Source organism: Simochromis diagramma, unplaced genomic scaffold, assembly GCF_900408965.1.
Source record: "Simochromis diagramma unplaced genomic scaffold, fSimDia1.1 OVJJ01000293.1, whole genome shotgun sequence".
Classification (NCBI taxonomy): Eukaryota; Metazoa; Chordata; class Actinopteri; order Cichliformes; family Cichlidae; genus Simochromis; species Simochromis diagramma.
In genome coordinates this window covers 1,533,355-1,559,579 of record NW_024386801.1, presented here as the reverse complement: position 1 = coordinate 1,559,579, position 26,225 = coordinate 1,533,355, and the positions used below count along the sequence as shown (strand labels likewise).

Sequence of the window (26,225 nt, the reverse complement as noted above, 5' to 3'; positions counted from 1 at the left end):
AATATGTGAAGATGTATTTGTGGAAAACAGATTTGCTGTACAGTGTGTGGCTGCATGAGGTATGCTGTTGTATTGAAAGGCAATGTAATTCATGCCACTACTAGTAAGGGCATAGGTAATTGGAAACATCCTGCTAGGATTTCAAATGCGTCACTTTGTTTCTAATTTTGAAAAAGTCTCAAAGTTTGCTGCTCTATCATGGACGAAAAATCTTTGGCACAAAATAATTAAATTTTTAGGATATTTCTTTAAAATAACAAATTTGACATTAATTCATTTTGTATAAACTATTTTCAATTTTTCACATTTCATTTTTAGATTTTTTTATGAGAACTCTGACATTGAAAATATTTTAGGGATAATGAAATAATGTCCACATGAGGGCATCCTGGTTTAATTTTTCCACTGCTCTATGAGCAGAGCTCAACCACACTTTCAAAGGGTTTGATTGTGTTTTGATTTTGCCATCTTTGACCTGTACATTCCTGTAATAGAAGTTTCTGGTTTATAATTTCCAGGTATCTCTTTGTCTGTCTGTGTAGCCATGTAGCCACACTCAGGTCATTCAACCTCTTCTGAGAAGCAGTAAACTGTCATGGTCCTGGGCCATGTTGGCCCAGTATTCTTAGTTTTATGTATCTTTGTATTTCAGTTCCCTGTTTAGGCTCTGTTTCCTGAGTTGCCCTGTTGTGGTGTTCCCTGAGTGCTTTCCCTTTGTGACTCTCACCCCCTGTGTGCCCCTCTGTGTATCTGTGAGCCTTCGTCTCTCCTTATGTTTTATTCCATGTTTCCCCTGCCCGTTATGTCTAAGTTTTCCCCGTGCTCTCTCTCCTCCTGTCTGAACCTCTGTACTTCCTGTTTTACTTTGACAGTCTCCCGTCAGTGTTGTTTACTCCTGCCATGTCTTGTTTATCTGTGTCAGCTGTGTTCCCATGTGTGGCCACTTCCCCTGATCATCCCTCTTGTGTATTTAGTCTCTGTGTTTCATGTAGTCTGTGTCGCGTCGTCTGTGTTCTCACCCCCATGTTTTCACGATCAGTCTTTTGTGATCATCTTCGTCTCAGAGTTCTCTTAGTTTGTCACAGTATTAGTTTTCCCAGTTTAGTTATAGTTTAGCCACGCTATCCCTGCTGTGTTTGTATTCCTGGTCGTCAGTCATATTAAAGGCTCGCTTTCTGTTAAACTCACTCCCGTCTACTCACTTGTGTACGCTCCTGGGTCTATTACACACACCACCGCACGGCCTGCCTCTGCAGACCGTGACAGTACGACACGACCATGCCGGACCCAGCGACACAAGACCGGGAGATCGTCCGGACAGTGGAGTCGCTATGCGGCAAGTGGTTGCGGTGTTCCAGAGAGGAGGAACGGAACGAGTTAGCCCGCCAAGTAGGGGTGTGCGTGTCCGTATTCCCTTGGTTATGGGAGGCGCTGCACCCCCTCGTCGTTGACTTTCTCGTCTCCTCTCTCCAACTCCGCCCGCAACTGCAGCGGTCCTGTGTGCGTGAGCCGTCGCCAGAGTCATGCGGTAGCTCCGTTTCCCCGCTGCCTCGTGAGCCAGAAGCCGTCAGAGTCGGTACGGTGAGGCTCACCGCCGCCACACCCCCGGCTCCCGCTCCATCGGCTTCCGCATCCTCGTCACCGCCTGACTACACTACGCGGATCAAGGAGATGCCAGCTGCTATTGACTTCGGCGAGGAGGAGCGGCAACGGGTATTACGGGCGTATCGCGAGGACGAGCTCCGTTGGAAGCCCTGGCTCATCCCCGAGGAGGAGTTCTCGCCAACCGCCCCGCCTCGCACCTGCCGCCCGCCCTCGCCGCCTCGATCGGACTACTCGTCTCCTGCTGTCTTTCTGGCACGGATGTGGTTGGAGGACGAGGAGCCGGTCACTATGGAACGTCAGGTTTTGTCCAAAGCCGCTTCAAGGAAAAAGCGGCATTCTCGCCGCCGTCGCGCACCGCTACGTCCCGCCTCGCCCTCCACGGAGCATCGCGGGGATGCTGTGGGGGTCCTGGATGTCGACCTCGAGGAGCAGCAGCACGCCGCATACGCACAGCTAGAGGAAGAGTTCGGGAGGGAGCCGTGGCTCGCCCCTGATCGTGATGAGCGCTCTTTCCGGGGAACTCGACTGGCTCTTGGGGGTCCCCGGAGTTGCCAGGGACTTCCACCGCTCACCCCGCCCACTTCCACGGATAGAAAGAAGCAGCCCTCTCGCCGTCGGCGCTCTGAGCCTCAGCCTAAGGAGGTCCCTCAGTTAATGCCATCTGAGGCTTTGACGCCCATCAGCCATCCAGCCGTGAGTACCCCTGACTCAGTTTCTGACGTAGTATCTAGCCCCTTAGCCAAAGACCTCAAGTCAAAGGGATTTTCTGAGGTAATTAGTGATGAGGACGTTACGTCTCACACGGTGAACCTGCAATCGGTGGGTCTTTCTGGAATAATGAAAGATGCTGGGAGTAAGGGGTCAGACTCAAAGCATTCTGTATCAGACGACTTTCGATTTAATGTGTTGACATCCTTAGCGAGCAGTCCTAGTTGTGTAGGTGATCAAGAATTAAATCCTATTACCTCTGACAATTTAACGATTACCAAGCCACCTCATGCCAGGTTTGAAACTTTGCGTGAACCATCTACCGAGTCTGAAGAGAGACTGCCTAGCTTTCCTCAAGGAGCAACTACAGACTGTCTGTACTGTGCGGAAGTCCCTGAAGAGGTGGGGGCAGCAGCTGTCCAGTCGGCACCCGTCCTAGTTTTGTCCCAGACTCCTCTTATAACGGAGGTGAGTGACTGTGCTTTTTCATCTCATGAGCCTGATATAGTGGAGTGTACTGGGTTGCCCTTTTGTGGGCCCAGCTATGAAGAAACTGGTGCCAAAGACTGCTCTACCATTAATCATGATTTCATAGACACCCATGCTGTGACTGACCTAACTCTAGTTACGAATGAGGGCCAGTCAGAGCAGTGTTGTGATAATGAAAGGACTGTGTGTAACTGTTTTGAAAAACCACACAATGAAACCACAGACAACGTTCTTGACCCTGTAGAATCCAGGACTTTTTCTAGTGTTGCTCCCATAGCCGCACCACATGGAGCCAAGGTTCATGAGACAGCGAAAGGGGTTCACACGTCGACTGTACAGTCTGCTTCTGAGCCTGCTAGGAACGGCGTGAGCTTTCTCTCCGCCTCAGACTGTCATCTACTGCAGCCAACTCGTACAGCCGAGACGGAGTGTTACCCCCGCGTGCAGATCGTAGTGGAGTCTAGTACCGTATTCCCCGATGGTGGGATTGCAGACAGTGCTCAAGACCAAATGCACAGGAGCGTGAGCTCTGATGCTACTGCTTCTCAGTTGCAGACTGTTAGGCCAGCCATAAGCATGCCTGCCTCTTTATGTGACTCTGAATCCAGCTACGGACTTATGTGCAATCCTACCATGAACTATTGTGTTGACAATACCGACAGGGAGTTGGCATCTACTACTCGAGTTACCGAAAGTGTTCATGACCTGAGAAATTATGTTTTCAAAGCTTGTCATGCTAACAGTGTTCTATGTGTTGCCTCACCAGTCGCTTCTGAGCTTTAGACTCTCCCCAGGGCCTCCTCAGATGCCACGTCAGCTGGAGGGTCCGAGGGGCCCGTTCGGCCTCCCGTCTCCGCTGGAGGGTCCGAGGGGCCCGTCCAGCCTCATGCCACGTCAGCTGGGGGGCCCGAGGAGCCCGTCCAGTCCCACGCCACGTCAGCTGGAGGGTCAGAGGGGCCCGTTCAGCCGCCTGTCTCCGCTGGAGGGTCCGAGGGGCCCGTTCAGCCTCCTGTCTCCGCTGGAGGGTCTGAGGGGCCCGTTCAGCAACCTTCCTCGTCAGCTGGGGGTTCAGGAGAACCACACCAGCACCATGCCATGTCAGCTGGAGGGCCCGAGCCGCCCGTCCAGCACCATGCCACGTCAGCTGGAGGGCCCGAGGAGCCCATCCAGCCACCTTCTGCTTCTGCTACGCCTGGTCCGGCCTCAGCATCAGCTCCTGTTTCGCCGTCGCCTGGTCCAGCCTCAGCATCAGCTCCTGTTTCGCCGTCGCCTGGTCCAGCTTCGGCTTCTGCTTCTGCTCCGCCTGGTCCGGCTCCGGCTTCAGCCTCATCTTCGCCTGGCCCAGCCTCAGAGACTTCGTCCTCGCCTGGCCCAGCCTCAGAGCCTTCGTCTGCTGCAGCCTCACAGCCTTCGTCTGCTGCAGCCTCACAGCCTTCGTCTGCTGCAGCCTCAGCCTGTGCTTCGTCTGCTGCAGCCCCAGCCTGTGCTTCGTCTGCTGCAGCTCCAGCCTGTGCTTCGTCTGCTGCAGCTCCAGCCTGTGCTTCGTCTGCTGCAGCTCCAGCATCCGAGTCTTCAGCCTCGCCTGGTCCAGCCTCCGAGTCTTCGTCCTCGTCTGGTCCAGCCTCCGAGTCTTCGTCCTCGTCTGGTCCAGCCTCAGCTTGTGCTTCGCCTGGTCCGGCCCCCGCATCGCCACCGTCTGGTCCTGCCTCGTCTGGTCCTGCCTCGTCTGGTCCTAGGCCCACCGGGCCTCGGCCTACACGCCTGAGACTGGAGAGCCGCCGCTGCCTTCCGCGCGGCCGGCCCCCTGGACTGCTCCGTCGTCTCCTTCGCCGCCGCCGCTGCCTTCCGCGCGGCCGGCCCCCTGAGCTGCTCCGTCGTCTCCTTCGCCGCCGCCGCTGCCTTCCGCGCGGCCGGCCCCCTGAGCTGCTCCGTCGTCTCCTTCGCCGCCGCCGCTGCCTTCCGCGCGGCTGGCCCCCTGAGCTGCTCCGTCGTCTCCTTCGCCGCCGCCGCTGCCTTCCGCGCGGCCGGCCCCCTGAGCTGCTCCGTCGTCTCCTTCGCCGCCGCCGCTGCCTTCCGCGCGGTCGGCCCCCTGAACTGCTCCGTCGTCGTCTCCTTCGCCGCCGCCGCTGCCTTCCGTGCGGTCGGCCTCCGGACCAGCTCTGTCACCTGTGCCACCCGCCTGGTCGGCCCCCCGACCGTGTGACCCGTGAACTCTTGTGCCCGTGGGCTCTGGGTCGGCCCCCTGAACTCTCTTTGGACTTTGGTCTTGTGCTCCTGTGTTTTTTGGTTGTTTTGTTTCCTGTTCCGGGCCCTCCGTCCTGGGCCCCCGCCGCCCGCCCTGGGTCGTTTTCTGTTTGGTTTGGTTTTCCTGTGTTTGGGCTGTCTGGAGCCAGCCCTTGTGGGGGGGGTACTGTCATGGTCCTGGGCCATGTTGGCCCAGTATTCTTAGTTTTATGTATCTTTGTATTTCAGTTCCCTGTTTAGGCTCTGTTTCCTGAGTTGCCCTGTTGTGGTGTTCCCTGAGTGCTTTCCCTTTGTGACTCTCACCCCCTGTGTGCCCCTCTGTGTATCTGTGAGCCTTCGTCTCTCCTTATGTTTTATTCCATGTTTCCCCTGCCCGTTATGTCTAAGTTTTCCCCGTGCTCTCTCTCCTCCTGTCTGAACCTCTGTACTTCCTGTTTTACTTTGACAGTCTCCCGTCAGTGTTGTTTACTCCTGCCATGTCTTGTTTATCTGTGTCAGCTGTGTTCCCATGTGTGGCCACTTCCCCTGATCATCCCTCTTGTGTATTTAGTCTCTGTGTTTCATGTAGTCTGTGTCGCGTCGTCTGTGTTCTCACCCCCATGTTTTCACGATCAGTCTTTTGTGATCATCTTCGTCTCAGAGTTCTCTTAGTTTGTCACAGTATTAGTTTTCCCAGTTTAGTTATAGTTTAGCCACGCTATCCCTGCTGTGTTTGTATTCCTGGTCTTCAGTCATATTAAAGGCTCGCTTTCTGTTAAACTCACTCCCGTCTACTCACTTGTGTACGCTCCTGGGTCCATTACACACACCACCGCACGGCCTGCCTCTGCAGACCGTGACAGTAAACCATAACTGTGGTCCACATATCATGACTTTAAAAAAACCTCACTTAAAAAAACAAAACTTCATTATGTGGTACCTGAGTGAAGTCCCAGTATATCCCCATTCCTTTCTGCACAGCCTCCTTACAGTTGTACAGGCCAGGCTCGGTTTCTTCTGTGCCTATGTCAGCTAAACAGCGGTTGTCATTGTACTTATGTGCCTTGATGCCACCAATGTAGAGCTCACCCGTTCCACGATAATATGCCAACTTAAAAGATAAAAGAGACAAAGGTCAAAATGATATCAAGATGTAAAAAAGTCAAACAAATGACACAGACAACAGGGTTTCAGACCACAAGGGATGATCATAAGCATGTGTAACTTATGTATGTGTTTTAATATACATAATAAATACACGTAATCTGAATTTGGCTCCGCCCTCCTTGCTTCCAGCAGGACTGCAAATTTAAACATCACTCTCTGGAAGTCCCATTCATTTGTTTTACATTTGTACCTTTGTGATGGTTCTTGAGCTCAACCAGTGTGTAGCAAAGAAGGAACTTCAGTTTGAGCAACTTTGTGTTTCTGTGGACAAGAAATTATCTTAATGCCACTGCACATACACAAATGCATGTGCTTGGAATGGGACATCCTGTGTGTGATTTAAAAATACCAGCCGCACTGGAAGCAGTCTCAGGTTGAACAAAGGTTTAAAATGGTTGACTTTTGTTGGTGTTTTTTGTTTGTTTGTTTGTTTGTTTTTATCTTAACTTTACGAATGCACCTCTGTTACTCATGATTCTGGACAAACATGTCACTACTTCACTTACTTGAGAAACATAATAGTGGCAGTTGTAGGCAATAGGTGTGTGACCTGGTACTGGACCTTGGTCTAGGCACATGTCAGCATCAAGGTTCTTCATCTGTCAATATGATGGATAAAAGCAAATCATGGAAAAACACAGATTCCCACAAATCCCGCAGGACTTGACTGTAACAAACTTACTAAGCAAAAGAGAAGAGTAAACTTACTCCTCCATATGCGAGGAGGTCGTCCCAGGGATCCAGCTTAGGATACACATTATCCAGGTACCATTTGAAAGGTTTACAGTTCAGCCTTTCTCTGAGTTTCTTCCTCTCTGAAATGTCGCCTATGTCAATTCCATGATTCTGCAGGAACAAAGAAAAGATGTGAATCGATTCATAGATTGCGACTGAGGAAGAATCTGAAGAAAGATTTTCGTTAAATGTCGATGCTGAAAACACAAAGAGCTCTCATCGCCTCATGACTCTGTGAACAGGAGAATGAAATATCCTTTAGAGAAAACATAATTTGCTGTTTGTGTCAGTGCCTCAAAACACCTCAAATGGGATGTTCCAAGCCAAGTTAACGTTGTGCTTGTATTCATCCATCCAGATCTCTGCAACTCTGAGGGCATTTCTCTTCATGGCAGGACCCAGGTCAGGCATGTAGGGCTTGTGGGCCCTCTCGATGTGGGTGATCTTGGAACATGGAACAACTTCAACACTGCCCCCACATGTCCATACCTACATGAAAAAAAAGTGCACCTTAAAACAAATACATATTTCATCACTCATGACTGCTCCACAACTCTTCTTTAAAATCATTATTATGAAAGAGAATTTATAACTATCTGATCTTTACTCACACGAATTCCCAGCTCAACATTTTCTCCACCATACACTTTCATTCCTTCATCAAGGACTCCAATTTCCCCCAGAAACTTTCTATCAGCAACCATGATCCCCATGACAGATGGACTCCTAAAGTCAAAGAAGAGAAATTATTTTACAACTACTGTATATTGCTGTTATAATAAAAAATAAATTGAAATATAATGATAGAGATAATAAGGCTGTTATGTTGGTTACACTGATTTCACTTGAACTTACTTGCCAGGCAGTGAACCGTCATTAAGTTTGTAATACTCGGGTGTAAAACTCTCATACATGCACCACAGAGCCCAGTCGAAGGCGTGTGCACTGGGATGATATGTAGTAACCTTGAGATCATCAAAGCTGACTTTATCAAACACCGGGGAAACCACCACAGTTCGGTCAGCTTTAATCTGTGTCAGCAGAGGTTCAGCCCTGCATGAAGGAGGGAAAAAAATGATGGTTCAAAAAATGGTACATAATAAGTGGAAGTCACACCCTTAAAGACTTCAGTGGAAGCACACACCCAGCTGTTGCATTTAATGGTCACTTCACGTGATCTCTTTTATTTTTCAAAAGACACACCCACCTGTCAACTTTTAACTGATGCACAGGGTTGAGATGCTGTGACAGTTTGTTCTTTTAAAAATAATTCTTTAACAAAAAGATTGTCTAAGCAGCATCTGCGTCATCACCACCAGCACCATAACACAAGTTAATTACTGTCTCAGTAAATCTGCTCAATGGTTTGAAGACCATAGTGTGGTTGTACAGAGATCACTGCTCAGTGGGTTACTGGGAAGTTGCAACTGTGTGTAACGCTTGTGTGTGTTTAAGAAGGTAAACATGTTAATCTCAGCAAGTTTATTCTGAAACCGTGACACCAGCCAGCTATGGCCTCAAATCAGTGGAATGAACAAGTGAATGAAAACATGCACTTTTGCCATGTTCCTACCACATCTCATGGATGTGGTAGGAACATGTGCGTCCAGGATGGCCACCACGTCAGCAGTAGCAGCCCTGCACCTGGATGCTCTGGCATAAGCGAGACCTCTCTGCTCACTGTGCCTCACTCTCACAATACGGAGATTAGGGTTCTCCTGCTCAAGCGACTTCATGTACCTATCAAGGTCACCCTTCAGATTTTCTGAATTGTATAAAGAAAAAGATCCTTCGTAGAACTTTTTGTTTGTTTTTTTGTTTTCCCAGGGTTTTTGTGTGGGTCATTGACACTACAGTCAGTGAGTCATACTTTGGCACTGCAACAGACAGGCGACTGTGGCGGGGCGTGGTCTGCGATGCTGCTGCAGGTGAGATGGACGCACCTGCATGGCATCTACTATCATGCCTCGCCAACTTAGAAGTCTTTGCTCAGTCTGAGTTGTTGTGTTGGTGATGTGTGCGGCTGGCAGCAGGAAAGCTGTGCCGGTTCGTGTGTGTTTAACAGCAACTGTGAAATAAAGCGTGCTGAAAAGCATTGAAATGTTACCCGGTCTGCCGTGGTTTATCACAGCAGACCTATTCAGAGTGTACACTGTCTCTTGCTGTATGACAGGTGGGAGAGGCTTCAGCCCTCTCGTGAACCTGAACTGGATAAGCAAACAAAACTGAATGGCTAACTGGCTGGATTGGTGGATCATTTTAAATGAACCAAGCAAGAAAACTAGTTTGACCACAAACATGTGTGACATGTCACAGCTTCTGCAGGAAAAGTGTATTTGCAAAACCACTGTTTTAAAGGTTAACTGATTAGAGAGACCAAGTATGATTCAGTGTTTTGTAATTATCTGTTTGTAAATATATTGTGAATGATTAGAAGTGTATTGTGCATCTAACAGATAATCTTCAGTTACCTTTTGATGATTAGCTTGAACTAGTAGACATAAACAGGAAAGGAATGTGATAGGCATGTAGGGGAGACCGGGGACAGTTGTAACATTTCTGTCTGTATCTTGGAGATCTTCTAAGGTAGTGGATTCAAAATACAATGCAAAGTATTTACATGTCTCTGCTATTAAATAGTAGAGCTATTCTCTCTGCAACGCAGTTGATAATCGCATGGCATCGTCTCAAACACAAAGAGTGAAATATTACAATTAACCCTATAGTCTGGATTAGTTGTAACATACCCTGGGGTGAGATGTAACACAATGAAACAAGGGTACTGACAAAATCTTAACATGTAATCTTTTTTATTCAACACCTGAATGCACTTATAAACATTTATGTAGCTCTGTGTGTGTGTGTGTGTGTGTGTGTGTGTGTGTGTAGGAGTGTTTGACAGAGTGCAGAAATATAGCTTTTGAACATATTCTAACAAAAAAAGGCAACTTTTCACCAACTGAATATTTCAATCATTTTGTTTGGCCTTCATTGAGTCTGGCCTCATTGGCTCATTGGGCATTATAACCTACAATTTTTGCACTAACATTTGAACATAATAATGAAGCTGAAAAAAATGTAGCTTTGGACCAGCTTCATCAACTGATCTGCATGTGTTTTTGTCAAGTTTTTAATCACCATCGGAATCACAGTGGTGACAGGTGTATGGCACTCCTGGAGTGCAGGCCTCATGAGCCCACAGAGTACAGGCCAGGCATTTAACCCAAGCTTCTTCTGGCTTTGAGTTATCCATGCACACGATACAGAAATTCTCAACAGCATCTGAGGAATCTGTGTTGTCCTGTTCAGTGTTATTCATTTTCTGATTTTTCTTTCGTGATGTGGAAAGTTTGGATTGTTTTAGATTTGTGGAAGTGGATTTGCCTTGTTTCTGGCACAGCCTCTTCTTTGGGAAACTTATTTTCCTCCTTCTCTGGTCTGCTTCAAGGGCCATCTTAACTGGTGTATCGGTGAGTATTGCTGTTTGTTTCCTTTTTCTTCCCGTTAAAGGGGTTTTTCTAGATCCAGCTTTTGGTAAGGGTCGCACATCTTCTGGGTTAAAGCCCAAGTAGGTCTGTGGGTTTTCATCACAGCCTGATGAGGGAGCAGCTTGGAGGTCAGTTAGAAGACTGGAGATGTGAGCATCTGGAGGAGTGGTCATGTCGTCAGCTGTAGGACTGGTGAGATGAGCAGCAAGAAGAGCGGACTGTTGGTCAGCTGGAGAAATGTCCATATGGACTGTTGGAGAACGACAATCTGTGACCTGTGATGGAGCAAAGTCACTTTCCTCAAATATGTTTGGATTGTATAGCCAAATTCCACAGCACTGGAATTCAGCCTGTATATTCTTTGGCGTAGCTGCTGCTGGAAGTGCCATCCTAACGAGACCTGGTATTTCATATATTGTCATGGTCTTTCCTGGATTCATTCTCATCCAGGAATCACTTGCACTGTTCACCATCTTTTTCAGTGGGCCATAAACACTCCTGTCGAGTGGTTGGAGTTTGTGATGACAGTGAGGGGGAAATGTGAGCATCACAATTCCATTGCCCTTGCAGAAGTCAATGGCTGCAACTGACAGGTGTGAACTGTGGTTATCCATGAGAGGAAACACTTTTTTTCATGGCTGACCTTGGTGTGGTTTGCAAAGTGCTTCAGAAAGATGAGGAACTCTTCTTCTTGCATCCATCCTTATTGATTTCCACTGCCAATACTTGCTACTGGCCCATCTCTGACAAAGTGGTCTGCATAACGTATGCGTGGGAAACATCGGAGGAATTGTGTTGCCAGTGGCATTGACTGCACATACAAGGGTGACCAGTGAACCTCTCTCTGTTGATGTCATTGCCCCAACTTGTTTAGTGCCACGTTTTGCAATCACTCTGTCCGGGGTTAATATTCCATATATCATTTGCAGTTAAGTTGTGTCTCTTTAGCAATTCATCAAATTTTTTGAAAAACATTGCTACATTGTGTTTATTAAAACTGGTGGTCCTTTCCAGTCACCTTTCTCACTCACTATGTATTAACAGACCTCTCTGCATTGAATCATATCTGTTATTAACCTCTGTCTCTCTTCCACAGCATGTCTTTATCCTGTCTTCCTTCTCTCACCCCAACCGGTCGCAGCAGATGGCCCCGCCCCTCCCTGAGCCTGGTTCTGCCGGAGGTTTCTTCCTGTTAAAAGGGAGTTTTTCCTTCCCACTGTTGCCAAAGTGCTTGCTCATAGGGGGTCATATGATTGTTGGGTTTTTCTCTGTATCTATGAAGCGCCTTGAGGCGACTTATGTTGTGATTTGGCGCTATATAAATAAAATTGAATTGAATTGAATTGAATTGCCAGACTTGTAGCCTCTGCACTTCTAATGGACAAAGTTGGGTTTAGTTTCATGTAGGCTGAGAACCAGTCTGGTCCAGCCCTTGAGAATGTGTCCCATCACTTAGGATATTTGCGTCCATGTTTCACTGATATGCCAGTTCTTTTACCTGTAATTTTAATCACGAAATATGCTAGTATTTCTGATATACTATATTTTAAATTGCCACCATTACAAATTTCTAACTTTCCCTTGTCTTATCCTTTATCACTTCCTATCTGCTTACCTCACGTGGATATAGTTCATAAAATACATCTGCAGCTCTCATCAGGTATTCTGCTAATTCTTTCTCTTGTTCATCAGTGAAGATCTTCTTTCTCCTACACGTGGGAGTTCCCTTGATCCCTGCTCTTCCAGCTTCTTCCTCTCTTTACAAAATCGGTACAAAGTGACATGGCAAATGGCATACAATTTTACCAAAGATCTATTGGACTTGCCCTGATTTCTAACATCATTTAATTTCTTTATTTATTTCACACATGGTTCAACAGTGTTTCGTTTCCTACATACAGATCCTCCTTCCCATTAATATACCACTGCACCCATGGGTGAAAAGGAGCAGGAAGAAGAATAAATTGTTGTTAGCACCTGCCCCCTATCTGCAATCCAATTATTCTTACAAGAGGGCGTCAATAACCTCCAAAAACCCCTCTAACATGTATCTTTATGTAACAATGCAAAACTAAACAACAAATCAGTATAATCAGCAATATACAGCACTAAATGGCAATGAAAAATTTTCCTTCCACATTTAGCCCAAATTACTTTCACGTTCTTCATATTGATTTTAGCACGAAATAGACTGGGTGAACTAAATTGTCTTTGCATGTACACAAGAGAGAATGAAAGATTAAAATCCTGAAAAATAAAAGTGGTACAGAGGATCTCTGGTATCTGGAAGAGGTCGATCCAGAGGTAGGGGGTTGCTCAGAAAAACATTGTACCCATACTTCACAAACAGGCTCTGAGCCTCTCTTTGGTTATCCTCAGAGAAATCTTCCCTCCATTTGTCAAATCAAATTAAATCACTTTTATTGTCACATCACATGTGCAGGTACACTGGTACAGCACATGCAACTGAAATTCTTGTGTGCAAGCTTCACAAGCAACAGAGGTGTGCTTGAACAAGAATGACTTAGGGATGAATTTTTCAGACTTTTTCATTTGAGCTGTCTCATCTTTGGGTTGAATATTTACATCACCTTTCTTCTGCTTCTCTGCTTGCTTTTGGACCTCAGCTGATTTTCTGTCTGTCGCTGTCTTTGTCACGGCTAGTAGGGCAGGCTGTGTGTAATTTAACGAAGGACCCAAGATGCAGGCAGATTTTAGATGCGAGTGAGTTTTATTAGGGAGGTGAAACAAAGAGAAACGCAGTGGGCATGACACCGAACCTAAGGATTACCTAAACTGGAGAAAACTAAGTAAAGACCAGAAATGGAGATTCAGGGGAAACTACACAGGAAAATGCAGGGAAATACACAGACGAACCAGCAACGCACACAAGAAAACACAGGACTTAAATACACACAGGGCAATCAGGGAATGGGAGACAGGAGGGAGTCACAGCTGGGATGAATTGGACATGATGAGACAAGGGGAAGCAAAATTAGACAAACTAATGTAGGACATGGCACTGTCAAAATAAAACAGGAAGTGACATGAACACAGAGACTCAAAACTAAGACAGTACAGAAGGAACACACATCTTCTGCATGACATCCTATTTTTACTCAAAACATCTGAGTGCATCGTCTTCAGTAGAAAACAACACGAGTAAAAAAACACAATCAAGGAATTTCAATAGTTAACATTCCTACTCAACAAAAGAAACACTGCACAAGAAAATACTGAAAACTAGAGCATAAAAAGCACATTTATAGAAAAGGGACAAACACTTGTGTTATAATTTGACCTCGTATGTCATTAACAAACTGCAAAAGTTCAGTTAAAAACCATTTCTTTCTTTCATAACTAAACATACTGTTCTTCCATGAATGTTTTTGTTTGTTTGTTTGTTTGTTTGTTTGTTTTATCACAACTTATTGTCATGTATTCAATACATGTGCAGGCAATACCCTTTACTGCGTCAATTTATTTTTACGATTTTAACTCCTTTTATTACTTGATCTCTTTTCTTTTTTATGGTGCAAATACTATGGGTACCATGAAATCATAATTAATATTAATATGTGACTGAACTCACTTAGATAGGTTGGAAAAACTCCTGCTCTTGCTCTTGACGAAGGCGGTCGCACTTTTCTCCTCCTCCTCCTCCTCCTCTCCCTTAGCTTCCCTGCTTAGCCTCTTATGTCCTTGTCTAGTCTCGTGTTTTTTTGTATTACTTTTCCCTGGAACACTCTCTCACAGTCTGTTCTCTAAAACCTAAAAGAGGAATTATGGATTGGATCAACTGGTCCCTAAATGCAACTGACACCCCTTTCTCAACGAGAAGTTTGGGCTCGGGTGAGCCTGAGTGCTGAAGATATCTACCTATTCGGAACCATGGTCACAGGGTTCTGGCTGATCGGAGCTGGCTTGGCCCTGACTTATCGGAGAATTAAGAAAGCAGAACTGGCTGTTCAAACCCCCACAAGGCTGCCCGCTGGGATTGAAATGATGGGAAGAGGCGTGAGTTTCTCAAAATGGGCTCATTGAGTCAGCACGGATAAGATCTTGGAGAGGCTGACGGCTGCTGTGGATACTCAGAATAAGATCTCTGAGTGCAGACTGGATACATCTCGGAAGGGCTCGCTCGGAATAACATCTCTGGGTGCAAATTGGATGACATCTCGGGGAGGCACACTGTCGTGAGTTCTCAGAATTGGCTCCTTGAGCACAAGAATGACAACATCACAGAACGCAAGTATGGCGAAGCTCGCGGCTCTCCAACGGGAGATTGAGAGACCAGTGTTGGACTGTAGAACTGCTTTGAAATTCATATGAGTTGTTCGCACTAAAGTAAAAAGCACCATCACTTCATGCGGATACCCCCTTTGGCGCCAGCTGCGGTCTGAAGGCTGGAGCCGAACAAAAACACCCTGATAACGACTGTGTTTAGTCTGTTCCTTCCCATTCCATACAAGGCCACCTGGGTTGGCTGGAAGACTGTTTACTTAGCCTGGCAGGACGAAGGACACTGTCTCAGCTGAACTATGGACACGCACACACATACATATAGACTGATATGCACACACTCATCCCCCCTCCCTTTCCAAACGCCTTCGACGCTTATCCCCTTCCGATGCTGCACCCTTTACCCACCCCTGTTGCTTGTCATGTGTTTCTTTGGTGTATTAAGAGTTGTTTCATGTGCAGAGGTGTTTTTTTTTCTGTTCTCAAACTGATCTCCCTGTTGGAGCTCAGTCTGGGGGGAGTTATTGTTTTCTCCTTATCTTTCCTCATGTGGTGCATTTTCCATTGTTATACCTCTCTGACCTGTCTTCCCCATGTGATGTTTTGTGTAATGTATGTATGGTCGGAGGGTAAGATGGCACTGCCATTGTGTGCAATAGGTCGGCAGCCTTATGAAATTTCCCCTTGTGGGACTAATAAAGGTATATCAATTCAATTCAATCATATGCGGTGTTTCCAAATCTTTATTGGTATCCACACCATGTTTGTATCCGTTCTTCAGAAACATGCCCAAAAAGGGGATGACCAGTATGGTCCCCAGTAAAAAAAAAAGGCCTTGTCCACATTCCCGTCATGGTGGTAACGCACTGACCTCCTAGTCAGATAATAAAACTTCAGAGACACTAAGCTACTGAACTGCTGAGATAGTTTGTACAGACTGTGGTTCATGTAAATTCAACTGAAAATGACCCCAATGACCCCCAAGTAAGAACAATAGCCAGTTTACCCATGAAACCCTTACAGTGACAGCTGATAGAATGCCTAAAAAGATAATAACACCTCAGAGGACACACACGGAAAACTCACCTACTGGCTCATTTAACAAAATACCTGAAATTATTAGTAGTAATTATTATTATAATTGCTATTATAATCTATAATCTATATAATATACACTTACACTGATAAGCACACACTCATCCCCCTCCCTTTCCAAACGCCTTCGATGCTTGTTTCCTGCGGGGGAACACGGCGGGTCTGTGTGCCGCGCTAGAATGGTAGCGCTGTGCAGGGCGGCTGCTGTGTTCGCTTCGGATTACCCCTCACCCCCAACCCAATCCTGTGGCTTGTCATGTCTTTCACAATGTTGTGCTGTGGACATTTATGTGCTTTTTGTGCAGAGGAGTTTTTTTGTTTCCTGTTCTCATGCTGTCCTACCATGGAAGCACAGCATGAGTAGAGGTCTCTTTTTTTCCTCTTGTACTTTCCCATTGTAGTGTACATTTCAGTGTTTTTCTCCGACTTGTATCCCCATGTAATGTCTGTGTTGTGTGTGTAAGGTCGGGGGGGGGTGTCCCATTTCACTGCAAGGCAACCTGCATGTGGCGAATAAAGCTTTGATTGATCGATTGATCGATCGATTGATCGATTGATCGATTGATTGATTGATTAATTGATTGATAGATAGACTAACGAAAGAGTTTTGTGCATAACATTTTGAAATTATGGCAATTGATCATGTTGATGAGATAGAGTTCTCAGAAACTCATGTATCAAATCAATCATCTACAATACAAAGGGCATTAAATGTATATAATATTCATGTAAATGTTTCACAGCAGAAGCTATGCGGACCAATCTCTTGCAACGGTTGTAGAAGGATCGAATGGCCAGCAGCAATGCGCCAGACACCCCATACTCCCAAGCACCTCCCACAGGAAACTCTGACGGACATGGTGAAATGCCTTCTACAGGTCCACAAAACACATGTAGACTGGTTGGTCAAACTCCTATGAACCCTCAAGTATCCTCGAGAGGGTAAAGAGCTGGTCCAGTGTTCCATGACCAGGACAAAAACCGCATTGTTCCTCCTGTAGCCGAGGTTCGACTAATGGAACCTCGGATACAGGAGGTTCGACTAATGGACGGACTCTCCTTTCCAGTACCCTGGTACCTCTGCCAATCTTGAGGTGCCAGAATCTCTTCGAGGCAGTCCAAAAGTCTTTTTTCATGGCCTTTCAGAACTCCTCCCGCACCTGATTATCACCATGACAGGCACAAACTATCTTGTGGCTGCAGCTCAATGCAGCAGCTTTGGCAATGCGACCTAGGGTGTCCTGGTGCCACGTGCACTTATAAACACCCTTATGTTCGAACATGGTGTTTGCTATGGACTAATGGTGATTTGCACAGAAATCCAACAACAAAACACCACTTTGGATCAGATCCAGTAGGCCTTTCCTCCCAATCACGCCCCTCCAGGTCTCACTGTCATTGCCCATATGAGGGCAAAGCACAGACGACCTTTTCCCCGATCCAAAGTTGCAGGGAACAAACTCTCTCGTCCACCAGGAGAAACCACAAAGGACAGGCAGCAAGCCAAGGAGATACCCCTGTCTTCCGCATCTCACCAATAGCAACTCCTGACTGAGACAGAGTCCAGCCCCTCTCCAGGAGACTGGTTCCAGAGCCCAAGCTATGCGTTGAGGTGAGCTCGACTACAGGGAGTGCAGAATTATTAGGCAAATGAGTATTTTGTCCACATCATCCTCTTCATGCATGTTGTCTTACTCCAAGCTGTATAGGCTCGAAAGCCTACTACCAATTAAGCATATTAGGTGATGTGCATCTCTGTAATGAGAAGGGGTGTGGTCTAATGACATCAACACCCTATATCAGGTGTGCATAATTATTAGGCAACGTCCTTTCCTTTGGCAAAATGGGTCAAAAGAAGGACTTGACAGGCTCAGAAAAGTCAAAAATAGTGAGATATCTTGCAGAGGGATGCAGCAGTCTCAAAATTGCAAAGCTTCTGAAGCGTGATCATCGAACAATCAAGCGTTTCATTCAAAATAGTCAACAGGGTCGCAAGAAGCGTGTGGAAAAACCAAGGCGCAAAATAACTGCCCATGAACTGAGAAAAGTCAAGCGTGCAGCTGCCAAGATGCCACTTGCCACCAGTTTGGCCATATTTCAGAGCTGCAACATCACTGGAGTGCCCAAAAGCACAAGGTGTGCAATACTCAGAGACATGGCCAAGGTAAGAAAGGCTGAAGACGACCACCACTGAACAAGACACACAAGCTGAAACGTCAAGACTGGGCCAAGAAATATCTCAAGACTGGTTTTTCTAAGGTTTTATGGACTGATGAAATGAGAATGAGTCTTGATGGGCCAGATGGATGGGCCCGTGGCTGGATTGGTAAAGGGCAGAGAGCTCCAGTCCGACTCAGACGCCAGCAAGGTGGAGGTGGAGTACTGGTTTGGGCTGGTATCATCAAAGATGAGCTTGTGGGGCCTTTTCGGGTTGAGGATGGAGTCAAGCTCAACTCCCAGTCCTACTGCCAGTTTCTGGAAGACACCTTCTTCAAGCAGTGGTACAGGAAGAAGTCTGCATCCTTCAAGAAAAACATGATTTTCATGCAGGACAATGCTCCATCACACGCGTCCAAGTACTCCACAGCGTGGCTGGCAAGAGAGGGTATAAAAGAAGAAAAACTAATGACATGGCCTCCTTGTTCACCTGATCTGAACCCCATTGAGAACCTGTGGTCCATCATCAAATGTGAGATTTACAAGGAGGGAAAACAGTACACCTCTCTGAACAGTGTCTGGGAGGCTGTGGTTGCTGCTGCACGCAATGTTGATGGTGAACAGATCAAAACACTGACAGAATCCATGGATGGCAGGCTTTTGAGTGTCCTTGCAAAGAAAGGTGGCTATATTGGTTGCTGATTTGTTTTTGTTTTGTTTTTGAATGTCAGAAATGTATATCTGTGAATGTGGAGATGTTATATTGGTTTCACTGGTAAAAATAAATAATTGAAATGGGTATATATTTGTTTTTTGTTAAGTTGCCTAATAATTATGCACAGTAATAGTCACCTGCACACACAGATATCCCCCTAAAATAGCTACAACTAAAAACAAACTAAAAACTACTTCCAAAAACATTCAGCTTTGATATTAATGAGTTTTTTGGGTTCATTGAGAACATGGTTGTTGTTCAATAATAAAATTATTCCTCAAAAATACAACTTGCCTAATAATTCTGCACTCCCTGTATATACCCTTGTATGTCATTTCATGTTTAGGTCAATTATGTATGTTTGTAGCAGTCATTTGGTTTGTTATGTTTGCAGTCTTTGCCTGAGTTCAGTTTTGTTTCTTTGACCTCTTTTATGAGCTCAACATTTATTATTCTTGTAAATATAATTTTTGGGGGTTAAATAAATGGAAACTATATTTTTCTAATAATTCCTGGGACTCCTCCTGTTTTTCAACTCGGTCCATCACAGTCCTGTTGGCACTAGTGGGTAGTTAAAAGATTTTGAAATGTATTTTATAGATCTTATGTCTGTTATGTTACTAAAGAAAAATAAATGTGGTAAAGACCTATGAAGGAATATCATTCAACTGAAATATAATATAATTTAAATATTTAATTTAAACATGACTAACATCAGGATGCATGCCTAAAAGGGAACAGATGTCTGACTATTTTGTAGAGTTCTCTGGAATGTAGTGCATCATAATGAAAAACTAATACAAACACACAGTCCTGAATAAAACTGCTCATTTATTTTTTCCTAATGCTTCAGTGTAACTAGACAGACAACATTCCCCCCTCCGTGAATCGCTACCTTGTGTCTCTGTCTAACAAGACTCTCAACTGGGATATGGAATTTCACATCTCTGGTGGGGACGGAGCCTGAGTTAGTGCATGAGGTTGAGAGGTGCCAGCTAGATATACAGGGAGTGCAGAATTATTAGGCAAGTTGTATTTTTGAGGAATAATGTTATTATTGAACAACAACCATGTTCTCAATGAACCCAAAAAACTCATTAATATCAAAGCTGAATGTTTTGGAAGTAGTTTTTAGTTTGTTTTAGTTTTAGCTATTTTAAGGGGATATCTGTGTGTGCAGGTGACTATTACTGTGCATAATTATTAGGCAACTTAACAAAAAACAAATATATACCCATTTCAATTATTTATTTTTACCAGTGAAACCAATATAACATCTCCACATTCACAAATATACATTTCTGACATTCAAAAACAAAACAAAAACAAATCAGCGACCAATATAGCCACCTTTCTTTGCAAGGACACTCAAAAGCCTGCCATCCATGGATTCTGTCAGTGTTTTGATCTGTTCACCATCAACATTGCGTGCAGCAGCAACCACAGCCTCCCAGACACTGTTCAGAGAGGTGTACTGTTTTCCCTCCTTGTAAATCTCACATTTGATGATGGACCACAGGTTCTCAATGGGGCTCAGATCAGGTGAACAAGGAGGCCATGTCATTAGTTTTTCTTCTTTTATACCCTTTCTTGCCAGCCACGCTGTGGAGTACTTGGACGCGTGTGATGGAGCATTGTCCTGCATGAAAATCATGTTTTTTCTTGAAGGATGCAGACTTCTTCCTGTACCACTGCTTGAAGAAGGTGTCTTCCAGAAACTGGCAGTAGGACTGGGAGTTGAGCTTGACTCCATCCTCAACCCGAAAAGGCCCCACAAGCTCATCTTTGATGATACCAGCCCAAACAGTACTCCACCTCCACCTTGCTGGCGTCTGAGTCGGACTGGAGCTCTCTGCCCTTTACCAATCCAGCCACGGGCCCATCCATCTGGCCCATCAAGACTCACTCTCATTTCATCAGTCCATAAAACCTTAGAAAACCAGTCTTGAGATATTTCTTGGCCCAGTCTTGACGTTTTAGCTTGTGTGTCTTGTTCAGTGGTGGTCGTCTTTCAGCCTTTCTTACCTTGGCCATGTCTCCGAGTATTGCACACCTTGTGCTTTTGGGCACTCCAGTGATGTTGCAGCTCTGAAATAGGCCAAACTGGTGGCAAGTGGCATCTTGGCAGCTGCACGCTTGACTTTTCTCAGTTCATGGGCAGTTATTTTCGCCTTGGTTTTTCCACACGCTTCTTGCGATCCTGTTGACTATTTTGAATGAAACGCTTGATTGTTCGATGATCACGCTTCAGAAGCTTTGCAATTTTGAGACTGCTGCATCCCTCTGCAAGATATCTCACTATTTTTGACTTTTCTGAGCCTGTCAAGTCCTTCTTTTGACCCATTTTGCCAAAGGAAAGGATGTTGCCTAATAATTATGCACACCTGATATAGGGTGTTGATGTCATTAGACCACACCCCTTCTCATTACAGAGATGCACATCACCTAATATGCTTAATTGGTAGTAGGCTTTCGAGCCTATACAGCTTGGAGTAAGACAACATGCATGAAGAGGATGATGTGGACAAAATACTCATTTGCCTAATAATTCTGCACTCCTGTATAATGGCTGATCAGACCATTGTGACACATGAGGGGGTAACAAACAAAACACAATCATAAATCACAAACGATTGCAGTACAATCTAGTTTGTTAATAAACTAAACACTAAAGAAGAAAATCAAAAACCCCATTAAACCCTAAACTCAAATATTTAATTAAATACAAATACTTTGTTTCTAAAGTAAAGAAAACACCCATTCTCCCCTTCAGCAGGAAGTGGTGGTGTGGTCCAATTATCTTCCTTTTCATTTAATGGTTTCAAACCCTGGCTACCATCTTTTGTCCAGCAACTCCCAGGGATTATGGCAGGTAAGAAATAAAAAGACAAAGGTTAGTCAGAAAGCAAAGAAATGAAGTATGAATACATAAGTAAACTAAATGTGCGCGCTTACAAATAGAACAAATGTATCCAAACCAATCAATAAAGTTATTGGAAACTAAAATGTATTACTATGTTCAAATGAAGAATGAAAATACAAAAGTTACCGACTTTAGAGTGTGGCCACGGGTTTGGCCATCACAAGGACAGATATGAATTATAGATTTTGCTATGGTAACTACCGTTGAAATACTGGAAACTCAAGTCCTTCAAACTTTTAACAGACAGAGCAAATGTGTTATTAAAAGATATTATTTTATGGTCTCCATTGTAGCTGAAACTTAATAAGTAAAGCATCACTTTAAAACTGCAATTACCAAGCATGAGTTTTACTGGGACAGAATATGTGAACATGGATTTGCTGCAATTCATGTCAACTCTTGTACAGACATATAATTGGCAACACCCTGCTAGGATTTCACAACTGTGTAACTTGGTCTTGAATGTTGAAAAGACTCAAAGTTTGTTGTGCTACTCTAGACTGAAAATCTTTGATACAAAACCTATTTAATATCTAAGGTATTTTTTCAAATATCTTGGCTTTAAAATCTGTAATACACACACACTCACATTAAAAGTATTGGAGGCAAAAGTAAATGTATTGTCCTCAATAGAGCACCCAGGTGTAACTTATCCACTGCCCAATGAGCAGAGCTCAAACACACTTTAAAAGGGTTTGATTATGTGTTGAATTGTCCATCTTTGACCCGTACATTCCTGTATTATAAGTTTCTTGTTTATAATTTCCAGGCATCTCTTTGTCTGTCTGTTCTTCAGTTCTTGCCCTGGGGAAAGAAAGCAAAGTGTTTAAAAAAAGGCAGCTGGTTTGTTCAGTTTAAGACTAACAGCGCTCATCCAACCTGTTCTGAGATGCAGCAAACAACTTTGTAGTACCTGAGTGAAGTCCCAGTATATCCCCATTCCTTTCTGCATAGCCTCTTTACAGTTGTACAGGCCAGGCTCAGTTTCTTTTGTGCCCGTGTCAGCTAAACATCGGTTGTCATTGTACTTATGTGACTTGATGCCACCAATGTAGAGCTCACCCGTTCCACGATAATATTGTGAACTTAGAAAGGAAGAAAGAGAAAGAGACAGAGAGATACAGAGGGCAAATGATATTAGGATGTTAAAAATGCTAACAACAGACAACAAGGAACCATAATTAACTTCTTCGATCTCTGTGGACTGTGACGTTCATTTCAGATGGAATTGCACACACAAATGCTTGTGTTTTGAAAGAGATATCCTGGGTTGCGATCTAAAAATACCAGCTGCACTGTCAACAATCCTGAGCTTAACAAAGATGACAAGCTTAAAGACAAAATTACTCAATTGTTAACCCTTTTAAAGCTTGAACCATGAAATAATTGCAAGAAAGGTTTTGAAAATAGAATATAGAGTGTTTACCATTAAAAAATTTTAAAATATGAGTTCCAAATTTATTTTTTCTTCATTTTTTGCTTAAACTTGTGTTGTGCAATTTGTTGAGGTTGTTCTCGGGGGGAAGGCGGGGAGTCTGAAAACTCCCAAATTTGTATCAAATATGATACCGTATGCGTTAACAGATTAATCAATTTATAGTTGTTTTTCGTTTTGATTTTTTGTTTTATACACCTGCACTGCCTTATAATCATGATTATCAACATAATTATAAGGTGCTTCACTTCCTTGAGGTCCATAGTAGTAGCAATGTAGGCTATCGGTGTGTGACCTGGTACTGGACCTTGGTCTATGCACATGTCAGCGTCAAGGTTCTTCATCTGTCATCAGGAGAACATTATGAATATTACAAATGGAAACAGGCAAATCATCAAACACAGATTCCCACACATTGTGCAGGACCTCTCTGTACCAAACATACTAAGCATCAGAGAAAAGTAGACGTACTCCTCCATATGCGAGGAGGTCGTCCCAGGAATCCAGCTTAGGATACACATTATCCAGGTACCATTTGAAAGGTTTACAGTTCAGCCTTTCTCTGAGTTTCTTCCTCTCTGAAATGTCGCCTATGTCAATTCCATGATTCTGCAAAAAGCAAAATAAGGTGTTAATCAGCTTATAGTTTCATGTGACTGAGGAAGAATCTAAAGAGAGGTTTCCTTTGAATGTCAATGCAAAAAAGCTAAGAGCACTCAAAGTCTCATAAAGTTGTTTAATTAACCAATGATTTTTTGCGTCATGTAAGTAGACAAATGAAATATCCCTTAAAGAAAGTGTCATTTGCTGTTTGTGTCAATGCCACAAAACACCATGCCACAAAGTTTCTTCCTCTCTGAATGTCGCCTGTGTCAATTCTATGATTCTGCAGGAACTAAGAAGAAGATGTGAATCGATTCACAGATTGTGATGAGGAAGAATCTGAAGAAAGATTTTCCTTAAATGTCAATGCAAAAAACGTTAAAAACACAAACACACAAAGCGCACTCAAAGCCTAATATGTACCCATAACTCATCTCCTCATGACTCTGTGAACAGGAGAATGAAAATCATTTAGAGAAAACATAATTTGCTGTTTGTGTCAGTGCCTCAAAAACACCTCAAATGGGATGTTCCAAGCCAAGTTAACGTTGTGCTTGTATTCATCCATCCAGATCTCTGCAACTCTGAGGGCATTTCTCTTCATGGCCAGGACCCAGGTTCAGGCATGTAGGGCTTGTGGGCCCTCTCGATGTGGGCGATCTTGGAAACATGGAACAACTTCAACACTGCCTCCACATGTCCATACCTACATGAAAAAAAAGCACAATAAACTCAGTCACTATTCTTTCCATGGCTAAGATATAACTTTAGACCTCATCTCCTTGTTTGTATTACATAATGCAATTCATTTACTTGCTACCTGCACCTTCAGTTTCTATGGTATGTTTATAGCCATTTTAAATGATCTGCAGATTAGGACACCTGTGGTGATTATAACAAAATCCAGAAGGTCCATCTGCACAAATATTCTATATAATCTGATGGCAAAGACACTTATGTTTGCTTTACTATTGAAGAGAATTTTATGACTCTGTGATCTTTACTCACACGAATTCCCAGCTCAACATTTTCTCCACCATACACTTTCATTCCTTCATCAAGGACTCCAATTTCCCCCAGAAACTTTCTATCAGCAACCATGATCCCCATGACAGATGGACTCCTAAAGTCAAAGAAGAGATCTCTATTTTAACTATTGTACATTGATATTAGATCATAATGATAGAGTTAATATGGCTGTTATATTGTTAAAACATTGATTTCACTTGAACTTACTTGCCAGGCAGTGAACCGTCATTAAGTTTGTAATACTCGGTGTAAAACTCTCATACATGCACCACAGAGCCCAGTCGAAGGCGTGTGCATTGGGATGATATGTAATAACCTTGAGATCATCAAAGTTGACTCTATCAAACACCGGGGAAACCACCACAGTTCTGTTAGCTTTAATCTGTGTCAGCAGAGGTTCAGCCCTGCATGAAGGAGGGGAACAAAGAAAAGGTGGAAAAGTTAGTCAACTAATGTGTACATTTCATTAACTGCTGACATGTCTGGGTCAACACTCTTCAATCACACTATGCAGCATGACTATGGCAACTGGTATAAGCTGGAATTATGAGGTCACACCCCTTTTGTGTCACAGTCTGGCTGGCAGACCGTGGGGATGTGGGGAAAGGAGGACCAGATCACCAGACATGTAAAGTGTTTGTATGCTGAGAAGAAAAACGTATTACTCTCAGCAAATCTGTCGTGAAACTTTGACACATCCATGGCCTCAAATCACTGATGGCAATTTATATTTGGTAAACTTGTAGCTAATCTCATGAAGACAGCATTGATATGTTCTTTAACACAATGTGGTAATATAATGATAAAAGAAAACAGAAAATATAAGACTTAAACCAACAACTGAATATATGTATGTCTGCCATGTTTCCTACCACATCTCATGGACTTCAATGTGTGCGTCCAGGATGGCCACCACGTCAGCAGTAGCAGCCCTCCACCCGGATGCTCTGGCATGAGCGAGACCTCTCTGCTCACTGTGCCTCACTCTCACAATACGGAGATTAGGGTTCTCCTGCTCAAGCAACTTCACATAAACGTCAAGGTCACCCTTCAGATTGTCTGAATGGAAAAAGATAGTTATGTTTTTTTCTGAAGGAAGTGTGGGTAAGGAAGTGATACCAGCAGATTCAAACCATCCAAAGAAGAAAACTAGTCCCAAACATGTGTGACGTGATAGTCTTCACTCAGCTTTTGATGATATATTTGAATTGGCTTATAACCAATCGTTTGTATCCAATTTACCATTAGAACTATGGTCGTCCACCATTATTATCTCCTTCAGCAGGTTTTTAGGAGTGCGGTCGATGATGCTGCGCAGGGCTCTTTGGAGAACAGACAGGGCTTCATCCAGGTAGATGAGCACCACACTGAGACTCGGCAGGTCCTTGGGGTAACTCTTTTTCAAACACCTATTTATTAAAAAGATCAGAAATTTGAAATATTTTAGCAAGAAATAGACTGGATAGAGTAATTTTTTTTCTTTGAATGTACAGGAGAGAGAATGAAAGATTAAAATCATGAAAAGTTGTAAAAGTTGTACCGAGGATCTCTGGTATCTGGAAGAGGTCGATCCAGAGGGAGGCGATCGCTCAGAAAAACATTGTACCCCAT

At 44.2% G+C, this 26,225-nt stretch overlaps 1 protein-coding gene across 1 annotated transcript; it reads right to left on the bottom strand.

Moving 5' to 3' along the window:
* Nucleotides 1-319: 319 nt before the first annotated feature.
* On the bottom strand, nucleotides 320-26,225 carry LOC120730460 (probable polypeptide N-acetylgalactosaminyltransferase 8). The gene is made up of 10 exons (XM_040026867.1): nucleotides 26,155-26,225; nucleotides 25,857-26,023; nucleotides 25,487-25,673; nucleotides 7,783-7,980; nucleotides 7,539-7,653; nucleotides 7,231-7,416; nucleotides 6,901-7,038; nucleotides 6,699-6,791; nucleotides 5,893-6,136; nucleotides 320-590 (listed from the first exon to the last, which is right to left on the bottom strand). The coding sequence occupies exons 1-9, from the start codon at nucleotides 26,223-26,225 to the stop codon at nucleotides 5,936-5,938; spliced, it is 1,356 nt and encodes a 451-aa protein (XP_039882801.1). The 3' UTR covers nucleotides 320-590; nucleotides 5,893-5,935.

Excerpts from the sequence above, each read along its gene's own strand:
- LOC120730460 (XM_040026867.1), bottom strand. The coding sequence starts at position 26,225 with ATGGGGTACAATGTTTTTCTGAGCGATCGCCTCCCTCTGGATCGACCT. Across the intron at positions 7,654-7,782 it reads GACGGTTCACTGCCTGGCAA|GAGTCCATCTGTCATGGGGA; the intron begins GTAAGTTCAAGT and ends CTTTGACTTTAG. Across the intron at positions 6,137-6,698 it reads GCCACTATTATGTTTCTCAA|TTGGCATATTATCGTGGAAC; the intron begins GTAAGTGAAGTA and ends TTATCTTTTAAG.